At 42.2% G+C, this 19355-nt stretch overlaps 1 protein-coding gene across 1 annotated transcript in view; it reads right to left on the bottom strand.

Annotated features, from left to right (window-relative positions):
• Positions 1 to 11000, bottom strand: part of LOC133536263 (neurogenic locus notch homolog protein 1-like) — a 40988-nt gene extending 29988 nt beyond the window's left edge. Inside the window, exons 1-2 of the mRNA XM_061876669.1 lie at positions 10680 to 11000; positions 9916 to 9997 (exon numbers count right to left, since the gene is read on the bottom strand). Coding sequence (XP_061732653.1) covers positions 9916 to 9997; positions 10680 to 10737 — 140 coding nt within the window. The 5' untranslated portion in view covers positions 10738 to 11000. The remainder of the gene's footprint in view (positions 1 to 9915; positions 9998 to 10679) is intronic.
• Positions 11001 to 19355: the final 8355 nt, after the last annotated feature.

The following is a 19355-nucleotide window of genomic DNA, read 5'->3' as shown; positions in this document are numbered from 1 at the left end:
TGTTTTAAACCTTGTTACAGTTTTTTTCCTAGTTTTGCTTGCTCAATATGATTTCAAACAAAGCAATTTACAAGCGATGTGGGGTTTGGAACATTCAGTTAAAGTTAAATTAGCAACGATTGTCCAGTGTTTCCTGCAGGTCAGGCATCTATTTGTGGTGGTGTGGTCGGGCGGTGGGGGGGGAGCGGCGGCGTTGACCAAGACGAACGCGGGGTTGGAATATAATTACAACACTTTATGTACATATTTATATACATATTTATATAATATTAACATATTTATACAATATGTAACTACAAGCTCCATTCACAGACAGTCCTATTGCTTTTATGAGCGGTCGAGCGAGTCAAAAGCCGATAAAAAAAAAATTAAAATAAAAAAATATATATATATATATATATATATATTATTAATTTTATTTTTTTTATTTGTGGCGGCCATAATTCTTTCGTGGCGGGCCGCGACAAATAAATGAATGTGTGGGAAACCCCGTTGTCCCACACACACACGAGGTGTGGTGAAATTTGTCCTCTGCATTTGACCCATCCCCTTGTTCACCCCCTGGTAGGTGATGTGAGCAGTGAGCAGCAGCGGTGGCCGCGCCCGGGAATAATTTTTGGTGATTTAACCCCCAATTCCAACCCTTGATGATGAGTGCCAAGCAGGAAGGTAATGGGTCCCATTGTTATAGTCTTTGGTATGACTCGGGGTTTGAACTCTCAACCCACCGATCTCAGGGCGGACACTCTAACCACTAGGCCACTGAGTGGGAAGTATTCAGAGCTTTGCAACACTGACTTCTCCCTCCCACCACCCCTTCTGTTCCGCTGCATGCCAAAAAGATTAACCGACAAGGTAGCGTAGATTTTATTTTCTGTCCTTAATTATTGTAGCGACCTGCCAGTTAAAAGTTGAGTTTTGTCATTTCAAACTGGGCTAGTGACAATATGGGTGAATGTCAGAAGGGCAGGTCAGCTAGTTGTGTTTGTTTTGGCTTTGTTATTAGATAGAAAGTTGATCCATCGCCCTCTTGTTATGTTTGTTTGATATACAGTATTATACAATACTTTATACTAAGTTCAAAGTGTACAGGTGTAAGAACTTTTTTTTAAATACTGCATGAAGTGTTTCCAAGGCTGGAACTCATTATTCATGTTTGCATTGTTTTTATGGAGACATTTTCTTGAAATGAATGAGCGATCCTGTTCGTAACTTTTATGGACAGAATTTCTAGTCGCAGTCAAGGCGTTGAGGGGTTCCGGTTTGGTGGCCGCGGGATTAGGTCTCTGCTTTTTGCAGATGATGTGGTCCTGATGGCTTCATCTGGCCGGGATCTTCAGCTCTCACTGGATCGGTTCACAGCAGAGTGTGAAGCGACCGGAATGAGAATCAGCACCTCTAAGTCCGAGTCCATGGTTCTCGCCCGGAAAAGGGTGGAATGCCATCTTTGGGTTGGGGAGGAGACCCTGCCCCAAATGGAGGAGTTCAAGTACTTAGGAGTTTTGTTCACAAGTGAGGGAAGAGTGGATCGTGAGATCGACAGGCGGATCGGTGCGGCGTCTTCAGTAATGCGGACGTTGTACCGATCCATTGTGGTGAAGAAGGAGCTGAGCCAGAAGGCAAAGCTCTCAATTTACCGGTCGATCTACGTTCCCATCCTCACATATGGTCATGACCGAAAGGATAAGATCACGGGTACAAGCGGCCGAAATGAGTTTCCTCCGCCGTGTGGCGGGGCTCTCCCTTAGAGATAGGGTGAGAAGCTCTGTCATCCGAGAGGAACTCAAAGTAAAGCCGCTGCTCTTCCACATCGAGAGCCGCCAGATGAGGTGGTTCAGACAACTGGTCAGGATGCCACCCGAACGCCTCCCGAGGGAGGTGTTTAGGGTGCGTCCAACCAGTAGGAGGCCACGGGGAAGACCCAGAACACGTTAAGAAGACTCTGTCTTCTGGCTGGCCTGGGAACGCCTCGGGATCCCCCGTGAAGAGCTGGGGAGAGGGAAGTCTGGGCTTCCCTGCTTAGGCTGCTGCCCCCGCGACCCGATCTCGGATAAGCGGAAGAAGATGGATGGATGGATGAGCGATCGACAAGCTCTAGTGTGTGAATGTGAGTGTGATTGGTTGTCTGTCAGTCTGTGTTGGCCCTGCGATACAGGGGCAACTTGTCCAGGGTGTAACCTGTCTTCCATCCGGGTGCAGCTGAGATAAATGCATTCAAAAGGGTAACTAAAAAGCAGCAAAATGTAATCGGCTCCTTTCTTGGCCCTCTACAGCCATGTAGTTTTTGGCTAATCTGGCTAACTACCAACAAACAGGATGAAAGCATAGTCTCTCAGTTTACACTTTGCTATGGTAATAATGGCAGTTGAGTAGTAAAAGGGGGACCCAATACTTTCCCACCCGCTCTAGCAGAGGTGTTGTTATTGTGCGTCGATGTGGATTAGACTCTCTCTGAACTTTGAAAACACACTGTGCCGCAAAAAGGGACTCCGTAGTGGAGTGTCGCCCCATTTCGTCTACCTATGATGGCCACGTTGTCCACACTCATCCTCAATGAACGTGGAGATCAAGGAAGGTCGTGCCGCAATGTGGCCGGCCACCATGAAACACTGCAATCAGGACCTACAGCCCAGTCACATTCCTTGCTCCCATTCAGACACAAAAGTAAAAATGCTACAGTGGGAGAGCACAATTGTAATTATGTCATTTGATTTTGCTCTTATAAAAAACAAAGCTGACTTCTCAGGACATTCAATTGATCCTATCTGGACTGTTCGCTTTGTCTTAGAAGACTTGGATTGGTTAGATAAAGCCAGACTAAATCTGACCAATCTTAGTCTATTAGCATATGCCAATATAAATAAAGAGGATGAATGACAACATTCACAAAAATCCTGACTTTTAGATGAGCCTATGTGAGAGTTTTTGTGTCAGGGAGGGCATCTGTTTGTATCTCCACAGGGAGCAGGTGCGCATGTTAATGAGGGCAGCTGTCGGACAAGACCCCTCCTTCTCTTTCTCCTTTTTCTCTTCTTGCACTCTTGCTTCCCTGTCTCCCCTCAGGGGGTTCTCGACAAGCCAACCTCTCCTCCGGGAACATTAAGAACTCATGTGAAGTCAGCTGTTTCAACTTCTGTCTTTTCATCGCACTCCAGCCAACACACTTTGGGTCTTAACTCCTCTCCTGTTTTGACATTCCCTGCCAACATACACACTTTCCCCATTTCCCTTTTAGCGGACTCCCTAGTAGTTTCCCTTTTACAGCTATCCCCTTGTGTCACACAGGGCTGCCAAAAACTCTCATGTTGACGTTAGGTAGGTGAGACCTCTTAGCGGATTGTGTTCACCGCGGGGAGTCCAGACAGTTACAATTGGCAGAAGACTGTTAAGGCATTTGTGGAGGCTTTGAAGTATCCCCGGTTCGCATTTCACTTCATACAAACAAAATCATCTTTCTTCACTGCGTGGAAAATCTAACTGAACTATCTTTTTTGTCCAGAAACCAATCCACTCTGGGGACACACCACAGCAACAGGTCTTTCCCAACAATGCAATGTCCCCCTCAGGCCTGGAGCAGATGCTCCCCTGACCTCTGACCCTAAACACTTTTGTATGGGGACAGCCTTGTTGCCTTCTCCCCTTATACCCCCGCCGGGCCTAGCCTACCATCTGCCACACTCGGGGTGACTTTATCCCAACCTGACAACACAAAACCAGACGACTGCAGGGTGGAAATGCCACCGCTGTGGAAAATCTTATGTCAGCCACGTACAGTAAAGTTTTACACCCTTTGCTCTTTCCTTTCATAGTGTTTATGAAGCCGTAATGGGATCTTTTTTCCTTCTCACTCATAAATCTTTCAGTCCCTTGTTGCTTCCTCAAAGACATATTTGCTTATACAATTCTCTTCACTTTGAGCTTGTTGTCTTCTTGTGTCATCACAGGCTAAAACCTGACCCCTGTGGTTAACATCTGTTCGTAAGACCAGCAGCTGGACTATGTAGCTACAACAAAAAATGTATCTATTCCAGTGGTTCTTAACCTTTTTTCAGTGATGTACCCCCTGTGAAAATGTTTTTAATTTAAGTACCCCCTAATCAGAGCAAAGCATTTTTGCTTGAAAAAAAATAAATATAGAAGTAAAATACAGCACTATATCATCAGTTTCTGATTTATTAAATTGTATAACAGTGCCAAGTATTGCTCATTAGTAGTGGTCTTTCTTGAACTGTTTGGAAAAACAGATAGAAAAATAACTGAAAACTAAACAAGTTATTGAATTATAAATACAGTTTCTACACATAGAACTAATCAACTTAAAGTGCCCTCTTTGGGGATTTTAATAGAGCAGTGGTTCTCAAATGGGGGTACGCGTACCCCTGGGGGTACTTGAAGGTATACCAAGGGGTACGTGAGATTTTTTTTTAAATATTCTAGAAAATAGCAGCAAATTCAAAAATCCTTTATAAATATATTATTGGAATAATACTCCAACAAAATATGAATGCAAGTTCATAAACTGTGAAAAAAAAAGATACAGCTATATTTTTTTATGGACATGTTCCATAAATATTGATGTTAAAGATTTATTTTTTTGTGAAGAAATGTTTAGAATGAAGTTGATGAATCCAGATGGATCTCTATTACAATCCCCAAAGAGGGCCCTTTATGTTGATGATTACTTCCATGTGTAAAAATCTTTAATTTTTATAATTGAATCACTTGTTTCTTTTTCAACAAGTTTTTAGTTATTTTCATATATTTTTTTCCAAATTGTTCAAGAAAGACCACTACAAATGAGCAATAGTTTGCACTGTTATACAATTTAATAAATCAGAAACTGATGACATAGTGCTGTATTTTACTTCTTTATCTCTTTTTTTCCAACCAAAAATGCTTTGCTCTGATTAGGGGGTACTTGAATTAAAAAAATGCTTACAGGGAGTACATCACTGAAAAAAGGTTGAAAAACACTGTAATAGAGATCCATCTGGATTCATGAACTTAACTCTAAACATTTCTTCACAAAAAATAAATCTTTAACATCAATATTTATGGAACATGTCCACAAAAAATCTTACATTCATATTTTGTTGAGGTATTATTCAATAAATATATTTATACAAGATTTTTGAATTCTTGCTATTTTTAAAATATTTTTAAAAAATCTCACGTACCCCTTGGCATACCTTCAAGTACCCCAAGGGGTACACGTACCCCCATTTGAGAACCACTGACCTATTCAATCAGTTAACACATTGTTGAACACATGTAGTGTGTTGTCTACAAACAAATCAGTACTTTAATATCACCAGAAGAAGATGGAGGTCTTCGGAGTGTTGAATTACAGCAAAACACAGAGGTGAAGCATTTCTGCAAGTGTCACACAGACAATTGGCCACTTCCTGTCTCACCCCCTAAAATGGAGCCAAGTGGGAAGATTTATGGCTCCTTGGCTGAATTACCTCATTTGGTCCACAACATATTTAGTGTTTTTCTCAGAGATAAGGATCCACTCCACTGCTTGCTGATTGGTATCTGCCTCCCTGCCGCTAATCATTGTTTACTCAGGTTAATCAAAGAAACACCTCCTGTTTGCAGTTCCCACAACTCCAATTACAATTTAACCAACTGTCATCTTTTTTATGTCTATTTGTTTGTTTTCAGCGTAAATTCAACACTGTTGTGTTGTCCTCCTGTCTGGTGGGTTTCTCTTCCTTGTGTATAATTGAAGACTAGATGGGGGAACACACATACAGTACTCACTGAATCATTTGCCCTATGGCCCTGCAGTGCAACACTGACCCAGTAGAGGAGTTTCCACGTTTAACAGCCTCAAGAGGAGTATGTGAGGTTTCAGCACCCACTAGAGCACAATTAGCTCCTTATCGCTGAGTCCCGTTGGCAAAGGTTCCATCGCCAAGCTACAGAAACACAAACCCCTGCTCATTTCTAAACAGTCTATGAATGTGCAATGCTGTTGATCCCATCTGGACTGCTTTCTAAATCCACAATGCTGGTTGCACTTGCAAGCAACAGGCATGAAGTGGCGGCCTCGATCAGTGGGGAGCAGTGTCTTTACAGCTTAAATAAAGTCTACTCATTGATGCTCTCTTGTACGCTTCTGATGGGCTTAGGCCCTCATGGAGATGATGTAGTAATCCTATAGGAGGGATAATGAAAAACGGCATTCCTTGAGGGAAAGTGGAACGTCTCTTTAGTGTTGTTTGCAAGCCCACTGCAGACGTTTTTTTACGAGTGACACATTTTACCATCAATATGCAACACCAGACATCTAAGTGCAAGGTCAGGGGCCTACAAACACACCAAACTGTTGACAACTGTCACGTTTTTGGCTGGCTGAGGGATCTATTTTGGTCATATGTCTTTTAATATTTCAAGCAGTTGCAGGTGTTTCCTAAGTTGACTACCAGCGGTCACCTCAGACCAAAGGAGTGTCTTTATTTCGACAAACCAGCACCAGTAAGACACGCAACTTTAGTCATCATCTCTGCATCAATGGGAATTTGAATTGTACACTTTTTAGATCCATCTTGTCAGGCTTGCCACTGAGAGTTTGTTTGTGTTTTAGTTTTTCCTCTGTGTGTGTTTAGTATTTCCTGTTTTTAGTTCCTGTCAGCGCTCTTATTTTGTCTGTTTCCTGTTTTTTTCCCTGTGCGCTGTTTTCCCCTCAGCTGCTGCTGATTGGCACCTGGCCACACCTGGTGTAAATCAGCCCACTCCTATTTTACCTTTTTTGTTACTCCAGTCAATGCTGGATTATTGTCGCTCTTGTCCACGCTACCTGTCGTGTCGTATCATATCGTGTCAATGCAGCGTTGCGGTAATCTATGTTTGATAGTGGTTTGTAGTTTATTGTCTTTTGTTCCCTGCTTTCAAGTTTGTTTTCATATTATAAATACGACTACTGTTTCTTGCTCGATACATGCTAGCTTCCACACTAAGCATTTTTTGTTTGTTATCCGCCTCGTGCGCGCTTTTTGTTGTAGCCTTTGTTTGTTTTTGTCTTAGTGTTTTAAATTAAATCATGTTTTCCTGCAAAATACCTCCCTCCTTTTCTACATCTTGGGGTTCGTCACAAACTAACTGTGACACATCTAGCCCATTACAGGAAACAGGAACCTAAGTTAACTTTTTTGTATGTCTCCAATATAGACCACAGTATTACTTTAAGTTGTCTATGGAGGTTCTCATTCATCCAGGTCATTGTATTTTCAATCCAACGCAACTGGACTGCTCAGTTTGTTTTGGAAGACATTTTGCCTCTAATCCAAGCAGGCTCCATCAATTCATGCTCACAGATTTAGATTAATCAAATTTAGTCCTTATTGTTTTAAGTCTACAAAATATTTTATAATGTTCCGCCACTAGGGATGTGTACTGAAACTCAGTTTCATAATGGCCTTGGTATAAACGTAAACGGTAGTAACCACAACGAAAATACTAAATCAACTAGCTGCAACAAGTGCTTGAAGGTGATACCATGCAAGTAAATCCCTGTTATTTAATCTGGTAGCATCTCAACTGAAGCACACATTGTTTTAAGTCTGAAATCACAGAGGTGAGTTTTGTTGATGTTATTGACTTATGTGGAGTGTGCTAATCAGACATATTTGGTCATGGCATGACTGCAAGCTAATCAATGCTAACATGCTATTTAGGCTAGCTGTATGTAAATATTCTATCATTATGCCTCATTTGTAGCTATATTTGCATCCAGCCTTTCCCTCTACCCACATTTAATGCCAAACAAACACATACCAATCGTTGGTTAGAAGGCGATCGCCGAATTCGTCCGCGCTTCCTCTCGTGCCGCTGTCTGTCGTGATATGGCTCAATAGCTTCAGTTTCTTCTTCAATTTTGTTTTCGCTATCTGCCTCCACATTCCAACCATCCGTTTCAATACATGCGTAATCTGTTGAATCGCTTGCGCCGCTGACATCCGAGTCTACTATGCTATACCTTTCTGTACTATCTGCCATGTTTGGTGCAGGTGGCTTCACGCAGTGACGTCACAGGACAATAGACGGGTGGATATAACGACGGTTAAAATCAGGCACTTTGGAGCCGTTTTTCAGGATATGTGTGATGGGTAAAATTTTGAGAAAAACTTCGAAAAATTAAATAAGCCACTGGAACTGATTTTTATTGGTTTTAACCCTTCAGAAATTGTGATAATGTTCCCCTTTAAAGTACCAGTTCTGAAGTACTGATTTTGCACCGGTATACATTCAAATGTGAACATTACCAAGCCCTAATCCTCACCGCATATATCAGGATTATCATCCCCCTCACACACAATATCATAAATAATACCAGTTCATCGCATGATTTTAAATGCAGAATAGGTATTGTCTCAACATGCGGTTATAATCCTAGTCAACCCCATTAAAAACAGACATCTGATTACCGTTTTACACCCAACCGAAGCGTGCAGTTTTACTCCATGTTCTCACGCCTAGTGGGAGCCCAAAGAGGATTTGTATCTTACCCCTCGCAACTGTGTCACCATATGTTACGGTGCCGAAGGACATACAAAGTGATTGCACTCACAACTTTTGCAAAAAAACAACACTTGTGTCTGAATAAACCAATAGGTTTCCCCATTGCATTCTAATTAAATATTGTTGATGTATTGACATCTTCATCAGCACAGTAATGCTGATTGCCCCCAGTTGCTCCCACTTGACTGATGGCCGCTGGGTTTGGGTCTGAGGTGTGAGGAAAAGTGTTGCTGGGTGCGGTGACGATTATACAACGTCTGTTTAGAATTGGTAACAGGCAAAAATACATCCCCACAGTCACCTCTTTGTAGAGGTAGTGTATGGATGTGACCATATGTACGCGTGCGGATGGAGTGTGTGCGTGTGTGAGTTTGGGTGGATGTAGGAAGGCGGGGGCTGGAGGGAGTGTGTGCAGATTAGATACTGTGAATTGATGCCCCTGGCTAGTAGCATTGGCTCCTCAATGCTCCCCCTTTGTCCCCACAGACCAGAAGAGGCGCCCACCACGACCACATGCCCCGAGGGGGGACAGGGCCCACCCCGGAGCTGCTATGGCTGACTCTTCAACTGCAACCAACAGAGATGACTGAAATCTATTTTGTCTTCAAGATATAGAACTAAGAAATGTATGGTTTTTTTTATAAAAATGTTTTGCAGTTGCGACATCTATACCTAAAAGTCCAATCAATCTCACTCTTTTGACATCTGAACCAATTAGATTTCACAGCCATCTGGCTTTCTAATGGAGATCACACACGGGTGATGCAAAGCAGGGGTCAGGGAGGGTGGGCTTATCCATTCAGTAAGCAGGAGACAAGCCTTTTGGATCGGGGGGGAACAGACAGGGGGGCTATGCCAGAGGTTTGCTGAGTGAGTGGTGTGTCGTTTGGGGCGGCCGTGGCATGATGGGAAGGCCCACTCCGATTAGTCACACAGCATTATTCCTACTACACAACAATGGGTGACGGGCGGCGGACGAACCCCAGCTGTCGCCACCGTGAAAGAGCAGAAAAACAAGATTTAGGGCTGGACGCGTCCTCTCACTTGCATTCATTAACAGGCCTGTGGAGAGGGGAGAGGTGGGGCGGCTTTTGTCCAAGTCGCCCTTCCACACATCTCGAGGCCCCGTTCTTTACTTCTTTTTTTTTTTTCCAAAGGAATGGCTGCAGCAGGGGTACGCTAAAAAAAAAACAAAAAAAACACACCCGACCAGAAGAGGGTCCCCTCCGGCCTCAATCTGGTTGCCCGGGCACAGTGGGCTGCTCAAAGGATGGAATGAAAGCGGGGAGGGGTGTGGGAATATGTTGTCCCCTGTTTGTCTTTCTGCACCAATCATAAAAGCATTGCTAAAAAGCAATTCCCGCGCAAAATCCCCCCCAACAAACTTACTTGCATTCTCCATTTCCATTTAGGGCGGCTTCACATCTTCCTCCATTTAGGCACAATTCAGTGGGCAGAGAGCATTTCAGACCTGTTGAATGCATACACAAAATAACATTATGTTAGTTTTGTTTTCATTGATGTGTTGCACGCTCAAAAATGTGTGGTGTGCACAGGTGGGCTCGCGTCGTGATGATGCGTGGCTTTTTTTTTATTTTTATGGGGGGGGGCACACTTTGCAGGAGGGTGGGGGGGCGCGGCAGCTGCTGAACTGAACAGTGAACAAAAGAAATCAGAGTCCAGCACGAGCCATAAAACACTCTCCTCGGGCATTGTTTGGCGGGGTTGCCTCCTCTCGCGCACACGCGCACACGAACGCGCACCCACGCACGCTCACGCAGACAAAAGGCGCACCCCCCACCCCCTCCCCTTAAGCGTCACCCCCCGGCCCAACAAACGCACTACTGCTATTATGCATCATGCTATTTAAAACCCAACGAGTAAAAACCTAATCAACACAGAACTTCACTTGGTTGCAAACATATTCACTTTTTTATTCCAGCAGAGAAAAGTGATGCAAAACTTGTGCAGGTAGAAGAAACTTTAAAAAAAATAAAAATTTAAAAAAGAAAACGTTTAGGTGCAGAAGTCGTTTGCGAGGACATAATTCCAGGTGTCTGTGTACAAATTAAACACCAAACTATCCTTAAATCGAAATGAGCATCTTATTCCAGATATTACAACAACAACAACAACAAAAATGAAGTTTTTACCTTGTGAGACGACGATGGCAGAAGTCAGAAATGTTAGTCTCACAAAGAAACGATACATTCCTCCTCTTCTACTTCACAATGTGGCGTTGACTCCCGCGTAGGCTTGGCATAGATCCACAGTTGGGTGTACTCCAGGTGTTGGTGGGAAAAATGTAAAAGACATAAAAGTATAAAAAAGACAAAACATAAATGAATGGAGTGATATTTCGTATTGTTTCCACCAAAAAAAGGCGTAAAATCCAAAGTGAGAAAAGCAGGAAGAGTCAGGTCGTAGATGTTAAGTTGGTGCTGGCAGAGTTCTCAATGAAGTGTGGAAGCTGCTCGATGCTCTCAGGTCCTCCCACTTTGTCCCCCGCCTCCCCCCACTACCCCTTCTCTTTTCATGCAGCTGGTGGTGGGTTGAAGGGGGCACTATTCACTGTATAACGCCCACAATCTCTTAAAGGGGAACATTATCACAATTTCAGAAGGGTTAAAACCAATAAAAAATAGTTCCCAGTGGCTTATTTTATTTTTCGAAGTTTTTTTCAAAATTTCACCTGTCTCGGAATATCCCTAAAAAAAAGCTTTAATAGTGCCTGATTTTCGCTATCTGCGAAGCCACTGTCCATTTTCCTGTGACGTCATCCAGTGATGCCAATACGGATAGCACAGCAAGATACAGCGACATTAGCCCGGATTCAGCGGCTTAAGCGATTCAAAAGATTACGCATGTATTGAAACGGATGGTTGGAATATGGAGGCAGATAGTGAAAACGAAATTGAAGAACAAACTGGAGCTATTAAGCGAATAGCTATTGACGCTATTCGGCCATGTTTGCCTTAGCATCGCCGGTAAAATGTGCAGACCAACGATCGTAAGTTTCGCATCTTGTGACACTGGATCAACTTAAATCCGCTGATTGGTAAGTGTTTGTTTGGCATTAAATGTGGGTGGAAGGAAACGCTGGATGCAAATATAGCTACAATTGTACATACAGGTAGCCTAAATAGCATGTTAGCATTGATTAGCTGGCAGTCATGCCGCGACCAAATATGTCAGATTAGCACATAAGTCAATACCATCAACAAAACTCACCTTTGTGATTTTGTTGACTTTATCGTTGGGAATGCATCTGCTTTGAGTGTCGCAGGATATCCAGACATTCTTGCCATCTCTGTGCCATGTCTGTCGTAGCATCGCCGGTAAAAACCAAACGGGGGACTTTGGCATCTCTTGACACTGGAACAACTTAAATCTGTCGATTGGTGTTTGTTTGGCATTAAATTTGGATGGAGGGAAAGGCTGGATGCAAATATAGCTACAAATGAGGCATTACGATGCAATATGTATGTACAGCTAGCCTAAATAGCATGTTAGTTCTACATTCTACATAAATCAACTTGAATCCATCCCTGATCGTGTTGTTACACCCTCCGACAACACACCGACGAGGCATGATGTCTCCGAGGTACCAGAAAACAGTAGAAAAAATGAAAAATAACAGAGCTGATTTGACTTGCTGCATGTAATGTGGTGGAGAAAATGGCGTAGACTACCTAGGTGACTTCACGTTCTGACGTCATCGCTCCGAGTGCGATAAATAGAGAGGCGTTTAATTTGCCAAAATTCACCCATTTAGAGTTCGGAAATAGGTTAAAAAAATGTATGGTCTTTTTTCTGCAACATCAAGGTATATATTGACGCTTACATAGGTCTGGTGAATTTTATTTGAAAACGTTATTGTTCTGCATCAGGGGTCCCCAAACTTTTTGACTCGGGAATTAATTAGGTTAAAAAAATCTATATATATAATCTATTACAGGGGTCACCAACGTGGTGCCCACAGGCACCAGGTAGCCCGTAAGGACCAGATGAGTCGCCTGGTGGCCTGTTCTAAAAATAGCTCCAATAGCAGCACTTACCTGTGAGCTGCCTCTATTTTTAAAATGGTACTTATTTATTAGCAAGCTGGTGGCGACTTGTCCAGGATGCACCCCGCCTTCTTCCCGATTGTAGCTGAGATAGGCACCAGCGCCCCCCGCGACCCCAAAGAGAATAAGCGGTACAAAATGGATGGATGGATGGATGGATAATTAACTTAGAATTTCATGGCTGCAACACGTGCCAAAGTAGTTGGGAAAGGGCATGTCCACCACTGAGTTACATCACCTTTTCTTTTAACAACACTCAATAAACGTTTGGGAACTGAGATAATTGTTGAAGCTTTGAAAGTGGAATTTTTTCCCATTCTTGTTTTATGTAGAGCTTCAGTCGTTCAACAGTCCGGGGTCTCCGCTGTTGTATTTTACGCTTCATAATGCGCCACACATTTTCGATGGGAGACAGGTCTGGACTGCAGGCGGGCCAGGAAAGTACAAAGACACGCTGTTGTAACACGTGCTGAATGTGGCTTGGCATTGTCTTGCTGAAATAAGCAGGGGCGTCCATGAAAAAGACGGCGCTTAGATGGCAGCATATGTTGTTCCAAAACCTGTATGTACATTTCAGCATTAATGGTGCCTTCACATATGTGTAAGTTACCCATTCCTTGGGCACTAATGCACCCCCATACCATCACAGATGCTAGCGTTTGAACTTTGCGTCGATAATAGTCTGGATGGTTCGCTTCCCCTTTGGTGCAGATGACACAATGTCGAATATTTCCAAAAACAATTTGAAATGTGGACTCGTCAGACCACAGAACACTTTTCCACTTTGCATTAGTCCATCTTGGATGATCTTGGGCCCAGAGAAGCCGGCGGCATTTCTGGATGTTTTTGATGAATGGCTTTCACTTTGCATAGTATCAATCAATCAATCAATGTTTACTTATATAGCCCTAAATCACTGGTGTCTCAAAGGGCTGCACAAACCACCACGACATCCTCGGTAGGCCCACATAAGGGCAAGGAAAACTCACACCCAGTGGGACATCGGTGACAATAATGACCCAGTGGGACGTCGGTGACAATGATGACTATGAGAACCTTAGAGAGGAGGAAAGCAATGGATGTCGAGCGGGTCCAACATGATACTGTGAAAGTTCAATCCACAATGGATCCAACACAGTCGCGAGAGTCCAGTCCAAAGCGGATCCAACACAGCAGCGAGAGTCCCGTTCACAGTGGAGCCAGCAGGAAACCATCCCAAGCGGAGGTGGATCAGCAGCGCAGAGATGTCCCCAGCCGATACACAGGCAAGCAGTACATGGCCACCGGATCGGACCGGACCCCCTCCACAAGGGAGAGTGGGACATAGAAGAAAAAGAAAAGAAACGGCAGATCAACTGGTCTAAAAAGGGAGTCTATTTAAAGGCTAGAGTATACAAATGAGTTTTAAGGTGAGACTTAAATGCTTCTACTGAGGTGGCATCTCGAACTGTTACCGGGAGGGCATTCCAGAGTACTGGAGCCCGAACGGAAAACGCTCTATAGCCCGCAGACTTTTTTTGGGCTTTGGGAATCACTAACAAGCCAGAGTCCTTTGAACGCAGATTTCTTGCCGGGACATATGGTACAATACAATCGGCAAGATAGGATGGAGCTAGACCGTGTAGTATTTTATACGTAAGTAGTAAAACCTTAAAGTCACATCTTAAGTGCACAGGAAGCCAGTGCAGGTGAGCCAGTACAGACGTAATGTGATCAAACTTTTTTGTTCTTGTCAAAAGTCTAGCAGCCGCATTTTGTACCAACTGTAATCTTTTAATGCTAGACATGGGGAGACCCGAAAATAATACGTTACAGTAGTCGAGGCGAGACGTAACAAACGCATGGATAATGATCTCAGCGTCTTTAGTGGACAGAATGGAGCGAATTTTAGCGATATTACGGAGATGAAAGAAGGCCGTTTTAGTAACGCTTTTAATGTGTGCCTCAAAGGAGAGAGTTGGGTCGAAGATAATACCCAGATTCTTTACCGTGTCGCTTTGTTTAATTGTTTGGTTGTCAAATGTTAGAGTTGTATTATTAAATATAGTTCAGTGTTTAGCAGGACCGATAATCAGCATTTCCGTTTTTTTGGCGTTGAGTTGCAAAAAGTTAGCGGACATCCATTGTTTAATTTCATTAAGACACGCCTCCAGCTGACTACAATCCGGCGTGTTGGTCAGCTTTAGGGGCATGTAGAGTTGGGTGTCATCAGCATAACAGTGAAAGCTAATACCGTATTTGCGTATGATGTCACCTAGCGGCAGCATGTAGATGCTGAAGAGTGCAGGGCCAAGGACCGAACCCTGGGGAACTCCACACGTTACCTTAACGTAGTCCGAGGTCACATTGTTATGGGAGACACACTGCATCCTATCAGTAAGATATGAGTTAAACCAAGACAGGGCTAAGTCTGACATACCAATTCGTGTTTTGATACATTCTAATAAAATATTATGATCGACGGTATCGAAAGCAGCGCTAAGATCGAGGAGCAGCAACATAGATGACGCATCAGAATCCATCGTTAGCAATGGATCTTTAGTCATTTTTGCGAGGGCTGTCTCCGTGGAGTGATTTGCCCTGAAACCGGATTGAAAGGTTTCACATAGATTGTTAGACGCTAAGTGTTCATTTAACTGCTCCGCAACAATTTTTTCAAGGATTTTTGAAATAAAGGGAAGGTGAGACACCGGTCGGTAGTTTACCATGAGGTCAGGATCGAGGTTAGGTCTTTTAAGAAGAGGATGAATAACCGCTTTTTTGAATGCTAGGGGAACAGTGCCCGAGGAGAGTGATACGTTTATAATATTTAGCACTGATGGACCTAATAATACAAAGAGCTCCTTGATCAGTTTCCCAGGAAGTGGGTCAAGTAAACATGTTGTCTGTTTTATTCCATTTACACGTTGTAACAATTCCTCTAATGTTATTTCCTCAAAACGAGAGAAACTATTTTGGAGGGCAGTATCCGCCGTATATACAATCGTATCAGTGTTAATAGAACCCCATTGTAGCTGGGACGCATTGTCTTTAATCTCCTTTCTAATGACTTCAATTTTTCTTACTAAAGAATTGCATAAAGTCATCAGCTGAGTGGGTTGAACTACTGGAAGGGGTCCCTTGTTGGGTTAGCGATGCTACCGTACTTAACAAAAATTTAGGATCGTTTTTATTACAGTGGATGAGATTTGAGTAATATTTAGCTTTAGCTAAGGTAAGCATGCGTTTATAAGTTATTAAACCATCACTCCATGCTTGATGGTGCACCTCAAGTTTAGTCGTGCGCCATTTGCGTTCCAGCTTTCTACATAATAATTTCTGAGCTCTAGTTTCTTCTGTAAACCACGGGGTGCGCTTTTTTGGAGCCTTTTTTAACTTTAGCGGTGCTATGTTATCAATGGTTTCGCGCAGGGCGTCGTTAAAGTTGTTAGTGAGGTTATCAATAGAGCCCACATACTTTGGGAATGGTGCCATTACCGAGGGCAGTAGGTCAGCAAGAGTTGTCGTTGTGGCCGTATTAATGTTGCGGCTGCTATAGCAGTTATTATTATTATTAGTTTGACGAACATGCGTCTGAACCTCGAATTTTATAAGGTAATGATCGGACAATACTTTAGTATACGGGAGTATCGTAACTTTGGAAACGGTGATACCCCTGACAAGCACTAGGTCTATCGTATTACCGTTGCGATGCGTGGGTTCATTTATTATTTGTGTGAGACCACAGCTATCAATTACAGTCTGGAGCGCTACGCACGGTGGGTCCGATGGGGTATTCATATGGATATTAAAGTCCCCCATTATGATTATATTATCGGCGTGTGTCACTAGATCAGCAACGAACTCTGAGAATTCATTGATAAAGTCCGAATAGGGCCCTGGGGGGCGGTAGATAACAGCCAGGTGTAGAGGCAGCGGTGTGACAGACCTCATAGTAAGCACCTCAAACGATTGATATTTATTTTTTATGTTAGGACCAAGGTTAAAGTTTTCGTTGTATATTAGTGCGACCCCCCCACCCCTTTTAAGCGGACGGGCAATATGCACATGTGTAAAGTTAGGAGGACATGCCTCATTTAGCGCAAAAAAGTCGTTTGGTTTAAGCCAGGTTTCGCTGAGACCGATGATGTTAAGATTGTTGTCTCTGATAATATCATTAACTAATAACGTTTTGGGAGACAATGATCTTATGTTTAAAAAACCTATATTATAGGTAGTGGGCTGTTTTAGGGAGTTTTTGATCAAATTATCCGAAGTAGTAATATTAATAATGTTGTGTTTATTATGCCCAGTGCATTTAGTATAGTTACGACCATATCTAGGAATTGATACGACAGAAATGTTCCGATTGTTTTATTGTTGCTTTGATAAACTGCACACATCATGGTTAGCCACCTCAGTAACGGGGATTTTCCGATTGTTTGTTTGTTGCTTTGATAAACTGCACACATCATGGTTAGCCACCTCAGTAACGGGGATTTTCCGATTGTTTGTTTGTTGCTTTGATAAACTGCACGCATCATAGTTAGTCACCTCGGTAAAACACATGTCCAACTCTGAAACACTCAAAGCAGAAAAAACGTGTTCTAATTTAACTGACTCCTTACCCAGACCAGTAGTCTCGCATTTTCCATTTAAATCCGTCTTCAGGATGGAGGGAAGTGGTGTTCTGTGGGGAGCTTTACTTGCACTTACAGATGTAGCGACAAACTGTATTTAGTGACAGTTGTTTTGTGAAGAGTTCCTGAGTCCATGTGGTGATATCCTTTAGAGATTGATGTCGGTTTTTGATACAGTGCCGTCTGAGGGATTGAAGGTCATGGTCATTCAATGTTGGTTTCCGGCCATGCCACTTATGTGGAGTGATTTCTCCAGATTCTCTGAACATTTTGATGATATTAAGGACGTAGCTATTGAAATCCCTAAATTTCTTGCAATTGCACTTTGAGAAACGTTGTTCTTAAACTGTTTGACTATTTGCTCACGCAGTTGTGGACATAGGGGTGTACCTCGCCCCATTCTTTCTTGTGAAAGACTGAGCATTTTTTGGGAAACTGTTTTCATACCCAATCATGGCACCCACCTTTTCCCAATTAGCCTGCACACCTATGGGATGTTCCAAATAAGTGTTTGATGAGCATTCCTCAACTTTATCAGTATTTATTGCCAGCTTTCCCAACTTCTTTGTCACATGTTGTTGGCATCAAATTGTAAAGATAATGATTGTTTGCTTTCAGATATTTCACCTTTTTTTGTAGAGTACATAACTCCACATGTGTTCATTCGTAGTTTTGATGCCTTCAGTGACAATCTACAATGTAAATAGTCATAAAAATAAAGAAAACACATCCAATGAGAAAGTGTGTCCAAACTTTTGGCCTGTACTGTATGTATATATATATATATATATATATATATATATATATATATATATATATATCAGCGCCCCACGCGACCCCAAAGGGATTAAGCGGTAGAAAATGGATGAATGGATGGTTGTATGTATATATATATCAAACAAACTGTATACTCTCTGTATGATTTATCAATTTTACGCTATTTTCTTACATACCTCCCATTTAGTGACACATTTAGGATTTTTTTCTGCAACATTTCTGCGTAACAAAGCAGCTGTTTTACTAAGATTATGTGTCCTTTCTCTTTCACTTACATGTGAGTACAACATATGACTACATCATAACCATAATGGGGGTAGAAAAAGGTTACATTAGGTTTCTAAACAATAATAAAAATACATTGATACAAAGTACATCAGGCCAATGAGCTACAAATTATTTAAAAAAATCTTATTACTCATTAGAAAAGTGAAACTCTCAGGGATTTGCTGTACGGTTTCATCACACTTGGGCAAAAGATTATTTCATTAGATCCCAGCACATGTTGAATCTTGATGGTGTGATAGCCAAATGGAGCGACACCAGAAAAGGGGTAAGGTCTCCTGAGGTGCGCACTGCGTGGGAAACGCTCACTGAGCGTCTGAGGGAGCGTGTTTGCGCAATCTTCTTATTGTGTAAGAGAAACACAAACAAAAAAAGTGTGGAGGGAAGGTGCTGCAGATGTAAATATGATATTTGTATGGACTTGCACGGTGTCATAAAACAACCCCTGGACCCACCAGAAAATGTGTATCATTTGGAGGTGTTGGTAACAAAGTGGTAGGTGCACACACATTCAGAGTAAATACACTAGACTTTGGTATCAGGATGACAGGAAGTATTCTAAGCCAATTTAATTTAATGTTGTTTAAACAAAGCCATTTTTTTTAATGCAAAAAAAACAAAAAAATCTAAACTGTGTTCCTAATAGTACAGTTATACCTCAATTTAAGAATTCTCCAACTAAAGAAGATCATATTACATTTTTTTCCTTCACATAAAGGTCCACTCCACTTTTTCTGGAATTTTGCCTATCGTTCATTCATTATGAAAGGTGTAAAGGTGTATTCTTTTATGCATTATAAATAGTAAGTGAGTGTGATCCAAACACCACCATTAAGGTTTTGTATACAAGATGTAAGTATTAATGTAGTGTAGTAATGGCCACATTTTAAATCATATTTAAGGTGTACATATTTTGACCATTTTTAGCGTATACAGCGCATTAATTAAAAAAATGCATCACATCCATTTTTGTTTCATTATAACATCACTGATTAGTGCTCACTGCAGACTTTATGAGAGCCAACAAACATAGTAAAACATCACTTACTATACAAGGTCTGCTGTCAATAGGATGTTGACT

Source organism: Nerophis ophidion, linkage group LG17 (genome assembly GCF_033978795.1).
Source record: "Nerophis ophidion isolate RoL-2023_Sa linkage group LG17, RoL_Noph_v1.0, whole genome shotgun sequence".
In the NCBI taxonomy this organism is placed as follows: domain Eukaryota; kingdom Metazoa; phylum Chordata; class Actinopteri; order Syngnathiformes; family Syngnathidae; genus Nerophis; species Nerophis ophidion.
Note: the sequence above shows the minus strand (reverse complement) of the source record. Positions and strands in the feature narration are given on the sequence as shown.